The following is a 13,653-nucleotide window of genomic DNA, read 5'->3' as shown; positions in this document are numbered from 1 at the left end:
GTTGGCCGGCCAATCTCCGCGACCCATCAGGGCGCCTAACACGATGGAGCCTTCGCCTCCAAGAATTTGATTACTTCATTGTGTATAAATTTGGTCAGAAGCACGAAGATGCTGACGCGCTCTCTACTGCACCCGTCGGATTAGTCGATAACATCACGGATGACAACTGAGGTTTTCTTGGACTAGTGAGTGCCTTAGACGTAATGACCCAACAGCGAGCTGACCCAGACCTTCGACCTGTCATTGACCACCTGGAGGGTTGCGCTGCTGACGTCGCCTGCCAGTTTGGAAGGAACCTGTCTGCATTCTGTCTTCGGAATGGCATTTTATTCAAGAAAAACTCCAGCACTGTTGATCGAGTGCAACTTCTCGTTGTGCCGGCCGACCTTCGCGCCGATATCCTTTTTTTGCTTGCCACGATGAGCCCACCTCCGGCCACTTGGGCTCTGCACACACACTCGCTTAAGTTCGTAAAGCCAATTATTGGCCTAAACTTTCTGACGCTGTCCATCGCTACATCTGAGGCTGCCGCGAGTGTCAATGTCGAAAGGTGCCTCCTCAAGCCCGCGGGTTTGCTCCAACCTATTATTCCACCTCTGACACCGTTTGACCAAGTCGGCATCGACCTTCTAACCTTCTGGGCCCATTTTTGCTGTCATCGATGGGTAACAAATGGATTATAGTCACGACCTACTATCTCATACGTTATGCGGAAACCAAGGGAGTGCAGCGGGTCATATCAGTTGATAGCTCGGTTCTTTATGCGGCAAATCGTGTTGTGTCATGGCGCACCGTCCCTAGTCGTCATTGATCAAGGCACCGCGTTTACGGCACAGCTCATGCACGACATACTCGAGCTCAGTCATACCAGCCACCGAAGAACTGCATATCACCCGCAGACGAATGGCCTCACGGAGAGACTCAACAAAACCATCGCCGACATGATCGCAATGTACATAGACTCGCAGCACAAAAACACGGATGAGATTCTCTCCTACATCGCATATGCCTACAACACGGCCACCCAAGAGACAATGCGTTTTACACCATTTCGCCTAGTCTTTGGACGTGACGTTCAGACGATGTTGGATGCCATGCTTCCGAGCTGCACAGATGATCATCCACTACTCCAGACTCTGAGGAAGCACGTCATTTTGCCCGTATTCGCATTCAGCAACAGCAGGGCACGGATGCACACCGCTACCTCAGTTATCGACACGTCGCATACCATCCTGGAGAGAAAGTTTGGGGGTGGACCCTGGTGCGTCGGCCCGGCTTGTGTGACAAACTGATTTCCCGATACTTCGGACCTTACGAAGTTCTGCGCCGTGTCACGAAAGTGGCATATGAAGTTCTTCCAGCAGGTAATGTTTCAGCCTTCGCATCGGCAACCACGCTCCGAGGTCTTGCACGTTGTCCACATGAAGCTCTATTTCACGTGGTAGTGTGCTATGCGCTTGTTTCGTTATCGCGTAGGACACCTTCTCTTCCTTCGTTATCTATTCTGTCCATGTGCTGATCTTTGTTTTTGCTTACATTGCCCATCGCTCGCGCTCCACTTGATTTCTTTTTTTAAGAGAGGGAGTAATGCCACCTGGTTTTCCTATGTTCTTGCTGTACCTGGAAGAAGAAGACACTGAAGTCTGCTCGTGCGCTGTGTTCGGAACGCGGCCTGGTCCTACAGCTTAGCCCTGTTCATGTCTTACCCTGTTGTCCGCGACAATATATGTTTTCTTCCGCATAACTTGTAGCGCCCATCCGGCATCAGAGCCTTTAATGGGCATTATCTAAGATATTGCCAGCCATCCTTATTCATATTTCCAAATTAACAGGGCTCGATTAACGTGCATTTAATAGCAAATTTCGGAGGTTGCGTGGAAAAGAAAGTAGAGAGCCACCGCCGGGGCCTGCCCTCTGTCGCTGCTCATGGCACCATTTGGGCTTTCCTACTCTTCCGTGGTATTAGCTGGTTTCATCTTCTGTCCCTGTTTCAGATATGCGCAGCTTCTAACTTGCCGCCCTATCGCAGAGGTATGTTTTTGGCCACATGCTATGCACCAGTCTTCCCAGACGCAGCGACATGTTTGAATTATCCGTAGTGAAACCGACTTACATTAGAATTAGCATGCTTTTTTTTACGCATTTCTCTGGAGCTTTGCTGGACCAAGTATTGTCTGACTTAATGAGCTTTCGGTTTATACAGCTGTCACATGGGTATTTCTAAGGCTGTCAGACCAGTGATCTGTCAGCTCAAAGGCCTTTGAGCACTTCTATGCACGGGTGGTTGCAGTGACGATTGAGTCAATTTTATATCAAGTCAAAGGACCTCTGTAATTGTGTTGAAATTTCGAAGGCTATGCTTGCAAAATTATTCCCAGTAGTCTTGGTGCCACAACATTTTGGTGTGAGATAATGAAACCTTTTTACAGCGATTGAGCTTGCAGTGCAGCAGCACAACTAGTTCAATACTGATTGAGGATCTCGAAAGCTCAAAAATCTTTCAAAGGCTTTTGAAAGGCTGAAGGGCCTTTAAAAATGCCTGCATGCATACCTGCCAACTCTCCCGAGTTCAGGAGTCTCCCGAATTTCGATTACATTTATTGTATGGATGCGACTTCAGATCTCCCAAAAAGTGGCCATCACAGCTCAGTGTTTTCTTTGCTAACTTTTAATTTTTTTTTCACACTACAGCTATAATTTTATAAATTACCGTAATATAACTATACCGGAATGCAGCACAGCAGCAGACATTGATTCGAGGTAGCAGCTGCCGGCAACACCACGAAAGCAAGGAACCGACGGGCGCTGCCATATTGGATTTTCTGAATTGCCTCTCCTCAGGCTGGCTAGCGCATTTAGCAAGCCAGTTGTTATATGATCATGTGCTAGGCTTCAGTTGGCTTTCACAGGTTGTCGAGTGAAGTGCGGAACGCCAAACTACTCTGTTTCCTGGAGTTGGAACGATTGATGGCGCTTTCGAAAGCGAAGTACTTGCAAGTATTTAGTAAATTCTACACAACTGAGTTTCCGTGCTCTGACAGTTTGCAAAAAGATGACAAGTATGGATTCTGTACCATGTGCACCTGTCCTGTGAGCATTTCGAACGGTGGCAAGAACGACATCCCAAGATACACATCGCTTCACAAAATCGTAACAACTATGCTTGTGCTGCAGAAAATTAACTAGTGGGCCTTTTATAATGTCTGCAGCCTCAGTAGTTTCTGAATTGCTAAACTACAGAAAAAAAAAGACCCCCTGCTGCGGCAATCTCGAATTTTCATGTTGCTAGGTTGGCAGGTATGTTTTACAGTGATGTTATCTACAAAGGTATTGACACCAGCTGCCTTTATGTCATGTCATTGCATCACCAACTTGCTTGGTTTGTAACTGCTCTAGCTTCCATGATTTAAGAGAAGTGTTCTTGATGAAACGTTTCTATTGCAAAAGTCAATTATGATGTTTTGGGGATGTGCTGTTTTTGCCCTCAGATCCTAAATGTCATTTAATTTCACCGAAAGCAAGCTTTTATGAAGTATTTTAACCAGTATGGGATATTTTTCTGTCAAATTTCATGCATCGCTTGCTGGAAACTACCTAGAATGCATACTACTGGTTTCTCCTGATGTCAGGGGTTATAGTGTGAATGATCATTCTGTCTTTTATAGAAATGCTCCTGCAGAGCTTTGAAGTTTGGCGCTAAAAAACTTAGTAGAACTGAACCTTTCAAGATGTAGCCTTTACTGTTATGCAGTGAAACCTTATTAATTTGTATTCTGTTAGTTCAAAATTTCTGGACAATTTTGATTTTCGTTGTGATCTTCATGAAAGATCCTGCCGAATCACTGCACCAGACCGAGCTTTAGAAGGAAACTGTTGGGTGCAAGAAGAGGTCTTGCATGGGTGCACTTGATGGCAATGCTGAACATGCTGTGCTTATTTTCTATTTATCACTATCATTAACGTGTGCATATATATGTTTTTGCAGGCAAGGGTAAACGATAAGCGGCCCCTCACCCCAAAAGAGATGCGGTCAGCTCTGCGGCTGGCTAGCTTTGCATTGGACATCTTCACTTGCCGGGAGCCAGGATGTAATGTGTCATATTTGGCGTTCATGTCTTTCTACACACACATCCAGCATTGCGGCCCACTTGCCAGCCTATTCTCTAAGGGCAAGAAGCCTGTCAAGGTAGGGGCACCTCAATTCTGGAACTGAAATTTCTCCCTTGGGCAGTAATTGCAGTGAGGAATAAGTGCAGAAGTTTTTCAGAACTGGCATATATTTTTAGAAAAACGTAGCTTTTGCTGAAGCATGGACATGCAAATGGACAGTGGGCATTGCAGTCGAAGCTTGCAACAAATTCTTTACTCACTTGTGCAATTAGGCTTATAGGATTACCTACTACCATGCAGACTTAAGACAGTGTGGCTAGCGTTTAGTTTTCTTTCATTGTGGCCAACGTGCTCATCTCGCATGTGGGGAGGCCATCTAATCTCTGGGAGAGAGAAGCTATCAGAGTGCGTGAGTTGGGTATACTGTGCAGTTTCAAATTTTGTTTACAAAGTGACACAGTAAAGGCTCATTAATTTGGACTTCAAGGGACCAGAAAAATATTGAAATTATATTATCATTTGATACTGGAAAAATCATCCAAGGACTGCTTGCATTGTGATATTTATTCATTGTTAAGACAGCAGCATTTGCGTTATTTTTTGGTGAGAACAATGTTGCTATGGCAGTCTTTCATTTCATATTCCCATCAATGCTTTGTTGCATGCATACTGAGCTCAGAAATTATAAAGGCCTACCTCACTTGTGAGACATGGTGGAGCTCCACTCTTTCTGTCTCACATCCAGGGTTGGGGGAGCTGTAGCAGTTCTTAAAGGGGCCCACAAACACCTCCCGAGCACTCCTCACAAACTATCTCAGTCGCTAGATTATGCTGCGATACACATTTGAACGCAATAATACACGTCTACGCGCAGTGCAGGTCCCACAATCCCATTCGAAAGTTGGCGCGTTCTTTCCTTCGACTTTTGCCAGTCCTCCTTCTCCTCTGTGCAACGCTGTTACGTGCATGCGTTTTCGAATGACTATTGGTCTGCTTCTTTGCGACGTCACACAGCCATTAAACTATCGCTTATGCCAGAAAAATTGAAATACGCTTAACTTTTAATTATCAGGAAAGAAAATTAGGGTGTTCTGTAGACAGAAACATTTTTTCAAAGCTTTTTTTTCCTGCACTTCCGGTCTCGCGCGCGCACGCGCGCATCTTTGCCCTTCGCGCAGGCACCAAGGTCAGGCACCACGGCAATCGCGGCGCGGTCGCAAGCGGCGGTCTCGTTTCAGTTCCTTGCGGTGTACTTGCGGGGCACTTTCCGCCTGTGAATGTTCTCGTTTCTTGTGTCGCCCATGCGAAATGAACTTCGAAGTCGGCTTACAGGTTTACAGCATTAAGTCGGTGCTTTAAATGTCGGGCCCCAATCCACTGCGCCTTACGTAGTGCAGCAAAATTTCGGAGGCAACCGCTGCTCCGTTCCTGTGTCCACCAAACCAAAATACGCACCTCGGATCAAGTCAAGGCGACAACATACGCTGGTAAGTAATGTGTTTACTAGCTTGAACATAGCGCACAGATAAGCGACGGTTTCACAGGTGCAATGAGTTAGTCATTGTTGTGATGCATCATTACTGTGGCGGCTATTAAAATCCTACCGTCTTAACCGTTGACTTGATTGCGTGAAACTACTCACGGAGGTTGCATTTTGTCTCGTAGTAGGTTATAAACTTTTGCCTTATAGTAAATTACCTAAGACAACTGCGCCTACCTGGCTCGGCCGTGCGCGAACTCGCGGAATCGTGCGCCGGCGTTGGCGGCTTTCGGCCCCGATCCCGGTAGACTGCGGGTTTGCATTGTACGCAGCAGCAACGAATTAAGCACCCTTACCTAACTTCCTACGAGCAAATAAAGTTTACCGTAATATCAAAGCTCCGTGCGCAGTTTCACCACAAGCGACTGAGCGGTAGAGCCGGAGAGGTACAAGCCGCCGCGGTAAACATGTAGTATTAGGATACGCATGCTGTATCTGGCCCTTGCAAGGATTCAATATGACGTGCAGTGATGAGGACGCACCGAAGAAACAAAGAAAACGGCTTTATTTCGAGATTATTCCTAGAGAATTGCTCTCCTCGGTGAAAAACTGTGCTTTCTTAGTTTTATAACTGACCACCTTGTTGTTTCTGATGCTTGCGCCGGTGTACATTCGAATGTATGTGACACTTTAATATTTTTTTTTGTCACCATGTCTTTCTTTTATGTTCTGCGCGTTAAAGATACTCAAAGTGTGTACAAGAGTCAGTGGCAAGTGAATGTAAATACATGTACATTTCTCACACTTTGTTTCCGACACAGCACCTGTCCATATTGCACATTTCTTTTACTTGCTGATGTTTTCTTTTTTTCGCTAGCAGATCACTGTAAAAATATGACTGTCTGTCGTCCATGTCAAACAGGGGTAAAAACCTCATCAAGCTACTGTATTAGTAGCCTTTTGTTCCTACCTTAGCATTTGTTTTTCTGTCGACAGGAGGAAAAAAATCTGAATGAAGTTGATTGAGTCGCTCAGCAGTTTAAATTGCCGCTAAGAACACTGTATTATTTCGCGCACATAATAATAATCAGCATAATTACACTGTTGTCTTGTAAACTGTGTAGCTTAACGGATGGGGAACAGCAAGCCCATGAAAAGAGAGATGTTACATGGTCACTTGTGAAGCCGGCTCACTTGAAATTTCCATTTACTTCTAGTTTGGCCTCAAGAAGCTGAAAAACTCTGACTGGCATAATTATTCGCAACCTAGCCTTACACACCTTGAACCCACAGTTGCTCTGCCTTTTTTACTTTTGTTTCAAGCGGCAGCTTTGATATAATACTTGAAAGGCCTGCGAGCAGTCGCACACCATATGTAGTTGCCGCGATAAGCAAACAGCAACATGTTTTGTGTGCAATTTTGCTTAGCCGCAGCCACAAGGAAAACTCAGAGATATGGGTACAAGATTGCACTCACTCAGACAACAAAAGTCATATGAAACTGCGCTCCAGCTATTGTCAGCCGCAGCAAACATATTGAAACAATTTCCTTGGCTCCAGTGGCCAATGTTTTGCGGCGCTGATGCCAGTCTCAAAAGAACTGTGAGTTTAGCTAGTTGGTGCATCATTTTTTAAAAATACACAGCGCAACAAACATAGGACAAGCGAGTAGACGGGAACAGCGCTATCAACTGCATGATTTATTGAAAGAACGCGAATATATAGAAAAATGCTCTGACAACCAAGTGTGCATGTTCGCAAATAAAACTTGAAATGTTGTTTTATCTGCGAACATGCGCACTTGGTTGTCAGAGCATTTTTGTATATATTAGTGTTCTTTCAATAAATCATGCAGTTGATAGTCAGCGCTGTTCCCGTCTACTCGCTTGTCCTATGTTTGTTGCGCTGTGTATTTTTAAAAAATGATGCCAGTCTGTTTAGCATTTAGGTTAAGCACAGTGACAGTTGTACTGTGTAATTGACTAGTCATTGTGAAGAGCAAATCTGTGTCTGTGAGCAGCAATCAGTTCTTCTTTTGACGGTCTTTCATAGGCATCCGTCATAAAGTGACGCTCTGAAGCTGTGCTTGCAGCTGTCTCTCTGTGCGAAGAGCCCTCAGACCGTTTCTCCACATCTTGGAGGAGCTTGTGGACGTACGCTGCATGAAATAGTCATCGAGATTACAACAGTGCACTTAGTTTTTCGTGTAATATTATAAGTAGAACAAACTTTGAACTTACAAAATGTAGGCTGCGTTTTCACTGGAGCGACACTGAAATGTCCTTTCCTTGCTTTTGCCATCCTTACTTTCCAGCGGTCATCTCCTTTTTTTGTCTGTGCCTGGAGCCTTGAGGAATTTTCATTAAAGTGAATTACAGCCAGATGTGACCTATAAAGAAGGTAAATATGAATTAATTTTTCATACTTTGGAAAAAAATGTGTTTCTTGTTGCCTACCAGCAAAATTATACAGAAGAGGCTACCATAAGGAACCATTATGCATTATATTCACAACACTGCAGCAGAAATTGCTTCTGATTTAGCTACTATGTTCAGCGCCTTTAGAAATAAGAATGTGATGCAATGATCTCCAAGCAGCAAAATGAATGTATGGCATGGGCTATACAACATCATATCGTGAATCACATGTGTTCTCCCTGCTATTGTATTCTAGCGATCATCATTAGTTCAAGTGGTCAAGTGAACCTTGAGCATTCTTGCAGCTTCAATACAGTAGCCTCGGGACATTCGAGATGGTTCTAGAGGGGTCGGAAACTTGCGCTGATAACTTCCAGTTCTTTAAAAACGCCTTTGTCTTGGGACTGCACTAAGATGAGGCGCACAAAAGAGGGACGAGGTGTTTTTTCAGCCTGCGCTTCATGCTTGTCCTCAACTTCGTTCTTTATGTCATCCCATCTGCCTATTCTAACGTAAGAGCAGTGACTTCCACTGAGGACCCTTAGATGGCCTGTGCAGTCTGCAGCCTCCTGTCTCACTTTTTCTATGGAAGGGGATTATAGAATGGCTAGTGCTACCATGCTAGCAAATATGTTTTTACGATATTATATGAAGCATTCTTAGAATGTCAGAAGTGTGCACCGCAGTCTCCTCGAAATGTATGAAAACTACCTTTGACATGGCAGCAGTCTTGAGATTCGAAGAGAAAGACACAAGATAGGTTCAGATAATTTTACAGCAGAGTATTTAATGTCAGGATGGAAGGATCGTCGAAAATTTCTCATTGGGTGCATACTTTGAGCAGGAGTTGGGATTCACTTGACATAGTGGGTGCCCTTTTTTGGCAGATGTCAGAATTGACTCCTGTGAGTCGTAATTGTAAGGTCTCATATTACCTGGCCTGATAACATGACAGCTCCAGATCAAGCACTGTACTAAGGGGAGTGCTGGTCGTAGTGGCTATTGTAGCATTAACTAAACGCGATCTGCTTAGTTGGGCTACTTAGCAAGTTGAAGAATCGAAAGGAGGAAAAGGATATGGTGCGAATGAAGCACAGGCTTTCATAGATGAACTTCTGATTATTTTTTTTTTACTGAGTTCTATTTCCTCTGGCCTCTGTTCCTTTTACAATGACAATATTATGAACATACATTAAATGCTTCATGCAAGGATTGATTGTTTGCATATGCAATGCAGAAAAGTTGGAATGCGTACTGGCACTGGAGTAAAAAATAATGTTGTATCCTTCTCTTTCATTCATTTACCTTGCTTGCATCCCATCATCCGAGTATGCAATTGATTTGGGAGCAAATCTGATGACCAAATTATGAAATGATTCAAGGGAGGATGTTTGGGCTTTAGGGGAGAGTTGTCGAATGTCCTTCAGGAACAGGGAGTTCATGAGAATGCAGTTTAGCTTCCTGAAAGCACATGAATCTGTAAAAAATGTACATATATACATATATATATATATATATATATAGCATTTAAAGGAGCGAACAGTCTGCGAGTGCAAGGCAAATATTTTTTTTAATGTTTATACTGTTGACATTTACAGGAATTCCTCTTATGATGATTATTGGAATAAAGAGCATGAAATGCAAAGCGGAAGGAAAAACAACGCGCCGACGGTGTATATATATATATTTGACTGATGAGTTGGTAGTGTTGGTGTGTATTCTAGTCAATCATAGATGCTGAACCTGCTTACAGCTGCTGCATTGCAGTTGAAAACAGTTTTAGCAACATATTCGTTAAAAGACACCTGGTCTTGTACTGCTATTTTACTGTGACAAGAAATCTAAGAGGTGTTGTTGACCAAACAATTGTCAGTATAAGAAAGTATAGAACATCCCATTGTTTTTGTGTTTCTTACTGGCGTTATAACCAAGCTGCCTCAGTATTAAATTAATCTCGCAGTCTCAGCACTCACATTTACGTTATGTTGTTTCTTCACTTCATTATGGGTTTCTTTCTTCGCTATGTCTTGCTGTAATGTGCGGATGTGTAAAAAGTTTTTTCCGTGAAGTTCTATTTGCATTACCTATCTCTTAAATTTATCATTGGTTGACAAATGCCACAAGTGTGAGCCGTGCACCTTCCAAACAACATCAAAGTGAAAAACTTTACAAAAAGAAACCTATACAAAACAGATTACCTCTGCTCATCCATTGCCTGTTTGCAAGGAGCTAATGCAGGCATTTGCTGTATGGTCTATCATGGCCATCACGCTTATCGCATATGTGGTTCAACAAACTGCACTACATGCTGATGATCAGGTCATCATTACCCTGGCCCAGGGCAGCAACATAGACTTGTGATTGTCTGGATCCATGGTTCTATTGCTTCACAGCCCTTTGACCTGCTCACAGCTTTTAACTTAGTAAATGCAGTATAGAATAATGTTATTACCATGTATTCGCCCTAATTATTAAAGCAAGCAACTGCATGCATCTTTATTAATGCGTCAAGCATCAAAGTAGTGCTGTATGGGCGATTTGCTGCTCTTGCAATATGTCCAGATAGCTGGGTGGCAGTTTGTAGATAGATGAAATTAAAACCTCATTACATAATAATATATGTCAGCAAATGTACCTCTTCCCCCAATGGTTTGCAACGATGAAACATTTTGTAATTCAATTGTTTGTATTATATAATGATTAATTTGATTCTTTTTATATATAGACATGCAAGCAGCACTTGCCAAGTGCACTCTTGGTGAGGCTGAAATAAATTTCTCCTAATAATATGCAGAAATTGGCGCCTTTTGTTAAAGACTGCACTGAGACTCGTTAGTTGAGGCCAGGCCCCATGCTGGCACTATTGGGCACTACAGCTGACTTCACACAGTTAATAGGAATTGCAGCTTGCCAATTTTCGTATCGCAGCATTGCCTTACCTCTCCTATTCTTACCTGTTCTCATTGTAGAATATGGTCAGTCTGAATGACAACAACGTTGTACGTGCAGTACTTGGCGCTGTAGCCCGGGGAGTCGCAACGCCCATCTCCTGCGAGGTCCACTTCCATTCCATCCAGATGGCTGATGATCTGTACCCGCTGTTCCTGGAAAATCTGGGACAAAAATAAATGTGCATTTGTGAGCCACTGGTAACATTGTGCCGAACTGTGTCACTCGATCGTTGCACTACTGCATGCGCGCGCTGTTTTTTTCTTTTTTTATTACGCAAGCTTGCCATAAGGCATATTATAAGAACCCGTGCAAATTATTTTCCCTTAGGAACCGGAGAAGGCTCCTGCTCTTATTGCTGTCGGTGAACCATTTGAAGAAGTCCTCTTCCCTTGTTGCGATTTATCTCCCCCCCCCCCCCCCCCCCGCCCTTTCCGCAGGAAAAATCTAGGTGTGTATAACTCCTGTCTATGCTCCTGTCAAAACCAACTCTTACACTTCCGACCGGCAGCTGATCGCTTAGGGATAAAGAGGCACAACTTTGAGCGACTAAGCCAGTTCACGCGAGTGATAACGTTTATTTTGCGATCCCCCCCCTCCCCCCTTTTTGCTGAAGGGTAAAGCCTCTTGGCACTTTTTTTTTTCTGTTTCCATCTCTTCATTCCTGACAGTGTCCCTCCTTTCTTCTCTTTCTTCTTATCAACGCCCATCTCGGTTTCACGTGTTTCTTTCCTGGTTGCCTCGGTTGGTGAACTTGGACGCGGCTCCATTCGCGCGACATTTCAGAGTGCGCTCTGTACAAACACCACATGGCGTAAAAAAAAAAAAAAAACGAAAAAAAAATGCTACAGGGCGGGAGTCATGCTGCGATAATAATCGGGCACCGAACAGAGTTTGTTCACTTCCTGTCGGCGCGCGCATTCTCCGTTGCAGTCAGCTGACGCCGAACCGCGGCTGACAAACTACACCACAGCGCACAACTACGCAGTCCCCTTCTCCTCATCCCCTTCCTTTTTTTTTCTTTACAATCGATCGTTATCTTTCACGAAGGGGCATCGTATAGTCAAACGCAAGAGGAGCCTAAACACGAAGGTTTCAAGGTTCGGGCGGTTCGGGCAAGGTGCACGAGAGAGTTTCCCTCCGCAACGCCCGGATGACCGCTCTCTGCGATCTCGATTCTGAATTTCTAGTCTTTCGCTAACACCTCATGCCCTTGCTGCGGTACGGATATTATGGACCCCGAGCTCGAAAAGTGACTTGGCGAATGAGTACCGAGAAGGGACTCGACCCCCATAAGTACACGCCGTTGAAGAATCCGCTGCTGAACCCCGACGATGATAGTATACGGCTTATATGGGTGCATTGGTGCGTGGGGTCGACTAGCGTAACATTAAAAATAAAATCCCATCGTAAGCTCGCCACTGGTTTATTTTGAGCAGTGTAGTTCACAGTGATCATGACAAATCTTGCTATATGCATGCCACAACGTCGAGCAAGATCGCCTGAGTTTAAAAAAAAAAATCCACACTACTGTGATAACGCGTCTAAAGCTAATATCACAATCTTTTCATTTTACACTTACCGGCAGGGTTGGAAGAAACAGCATTGGTACCGCTCCTTCACGCAGACTCAGTCTTGTTGGGATCCCCCAATCGCGAACCACATATCCTGGTAAAGCAAACGTAGATAAACGCTTTGTTCACCGATGCTGGCTATCCGATGAGCTGTAGCCACTGTTTCCGGAGGTTGGCGTTTTGAAGCACTTGATGCAGAATTTTTTTCCTCCCGTCACTAGCAATACCTTCGCAGCCAGGGACTGCACACCTCCCGCTCATGTCCCGTCAACAACAATTCAGCGCTTCGATAACTGCCTTCGCGAATTCCAGAGAGCGACCAGTCTAGCCCAAAACTGTCCTGCACCCGTCGCGCACACGACGTAACACAAAATCAAAGGTGAGGTCAACGCCAGGGATGTATAGCGTGGCAACAAAACTTGCGAGTTCGTGCCGAAGGGCGTTGACGATGAAGCAGACGACAAGAGGCCCCCGGCGGCGCATCGGTAACGCATCGGCAAGCAAGCGCGACAAAACGGAAGTTGCGGCGTGCGGCGCTAAGCAAAAAAAGTAAAAGCGCAGATGCGTCAGTTGTGACGTGTCAGTGGGCGAGGCCTTGGAGGAGGGCCAGCCTTTGCGCGCGCTAAAAAGTTGAAAAGAGGAGGAAGCCGCGAAGGCGCAGATATTCAAAATTTGATTGCAAATAACTCTGCTTCCAAATGCCGCATTTAAAAAATTTTTGCGGGAAGGTTATCTTACATCGACATTCTTTCACATACTAGGCATAGGGAAACTGTATTGCTATGGCTGTTTTGGGCCCCTTTAATGATTGATGAGTTGGTGGTATCATGAAACCAGTTGACAGAGTTTGTGTAGGTGGGCTGGCAGCTGAGAGATGCCCTGGTCACATGACATGGGTAACAGCCAAGTGCTAAACATATAAAGAAGCACCAGATAGCAACAGCAAGCATATAGGGCTGCAATGGCAGTTGTATTATATCCTTAAGGTGACTCAAGCGTCTCCATTATATTCACTTCAGTGGTTATGTTTGCCACCTTTCATGTTTTTGCAAGTTTAGCTATTTGCCAAACTGGAGAAACTGCCAGGACTTTAGACACAAATGATGCTGATTACGGTAGCCTA

The 13,653-nt window shown here is 44.5% G+C and overlaps 1 protein-coding gene and 1 long non-coding RNA gene across 4 annotated transcripts in view; both read left to right on the top strand.

Moving 5' to 3' along the window:
• The window catches only part of LOC146183562 (uncharacterized), a 196,957-nt gene that overhangs the window by 34,312 nt on the left and 148,992 nt on the right, over positions 1-13,653 (top strand). For all 3 annotated transcript variants that reach the window (XM_084609149.1, XM_084609148.1, XM_084609146.1), the window contains exon 3: positions 3,986-4,186. In XM_084609149.1, coding sequence (XP_084465275.1) covers positions 3,986-4,186 — 201 coding nt within the window. The remainder of the gene's footprint in view (positions 1-3,985; positions 4,187-13,653) is intronic.
• LOC146183564 (uncharacterized) lies at positions 4,526-11,084 on the top strand. The gene is made up of 3 exons (XR_014708490.1): positions 4,526-5,597; positions 7,905-7,990; positions 11,017-11,084. It is a non-coding gene; the product is annotated as an uncharacterized LOC146183564 (long non-coding RNA).

This window comes from Amblyomma maculatum, chromosome 7 (assembly GCF_055883805.1).
Source record: "Amblyomma maculatum isolate TAMU_Amacu chromosome 7, ASM5588380v1, whole genome shotgun sequence".
NCBI classification, from domain to species: Eukaryota; Metazoa; Arthropoda; class Arachnida; order Ixodida; family Ixodidae; genus Amblyomma; species Amblyomma maculatum.
This window is presented reverse-complemented; position numbering and strand designations above follow the sequence as displayed.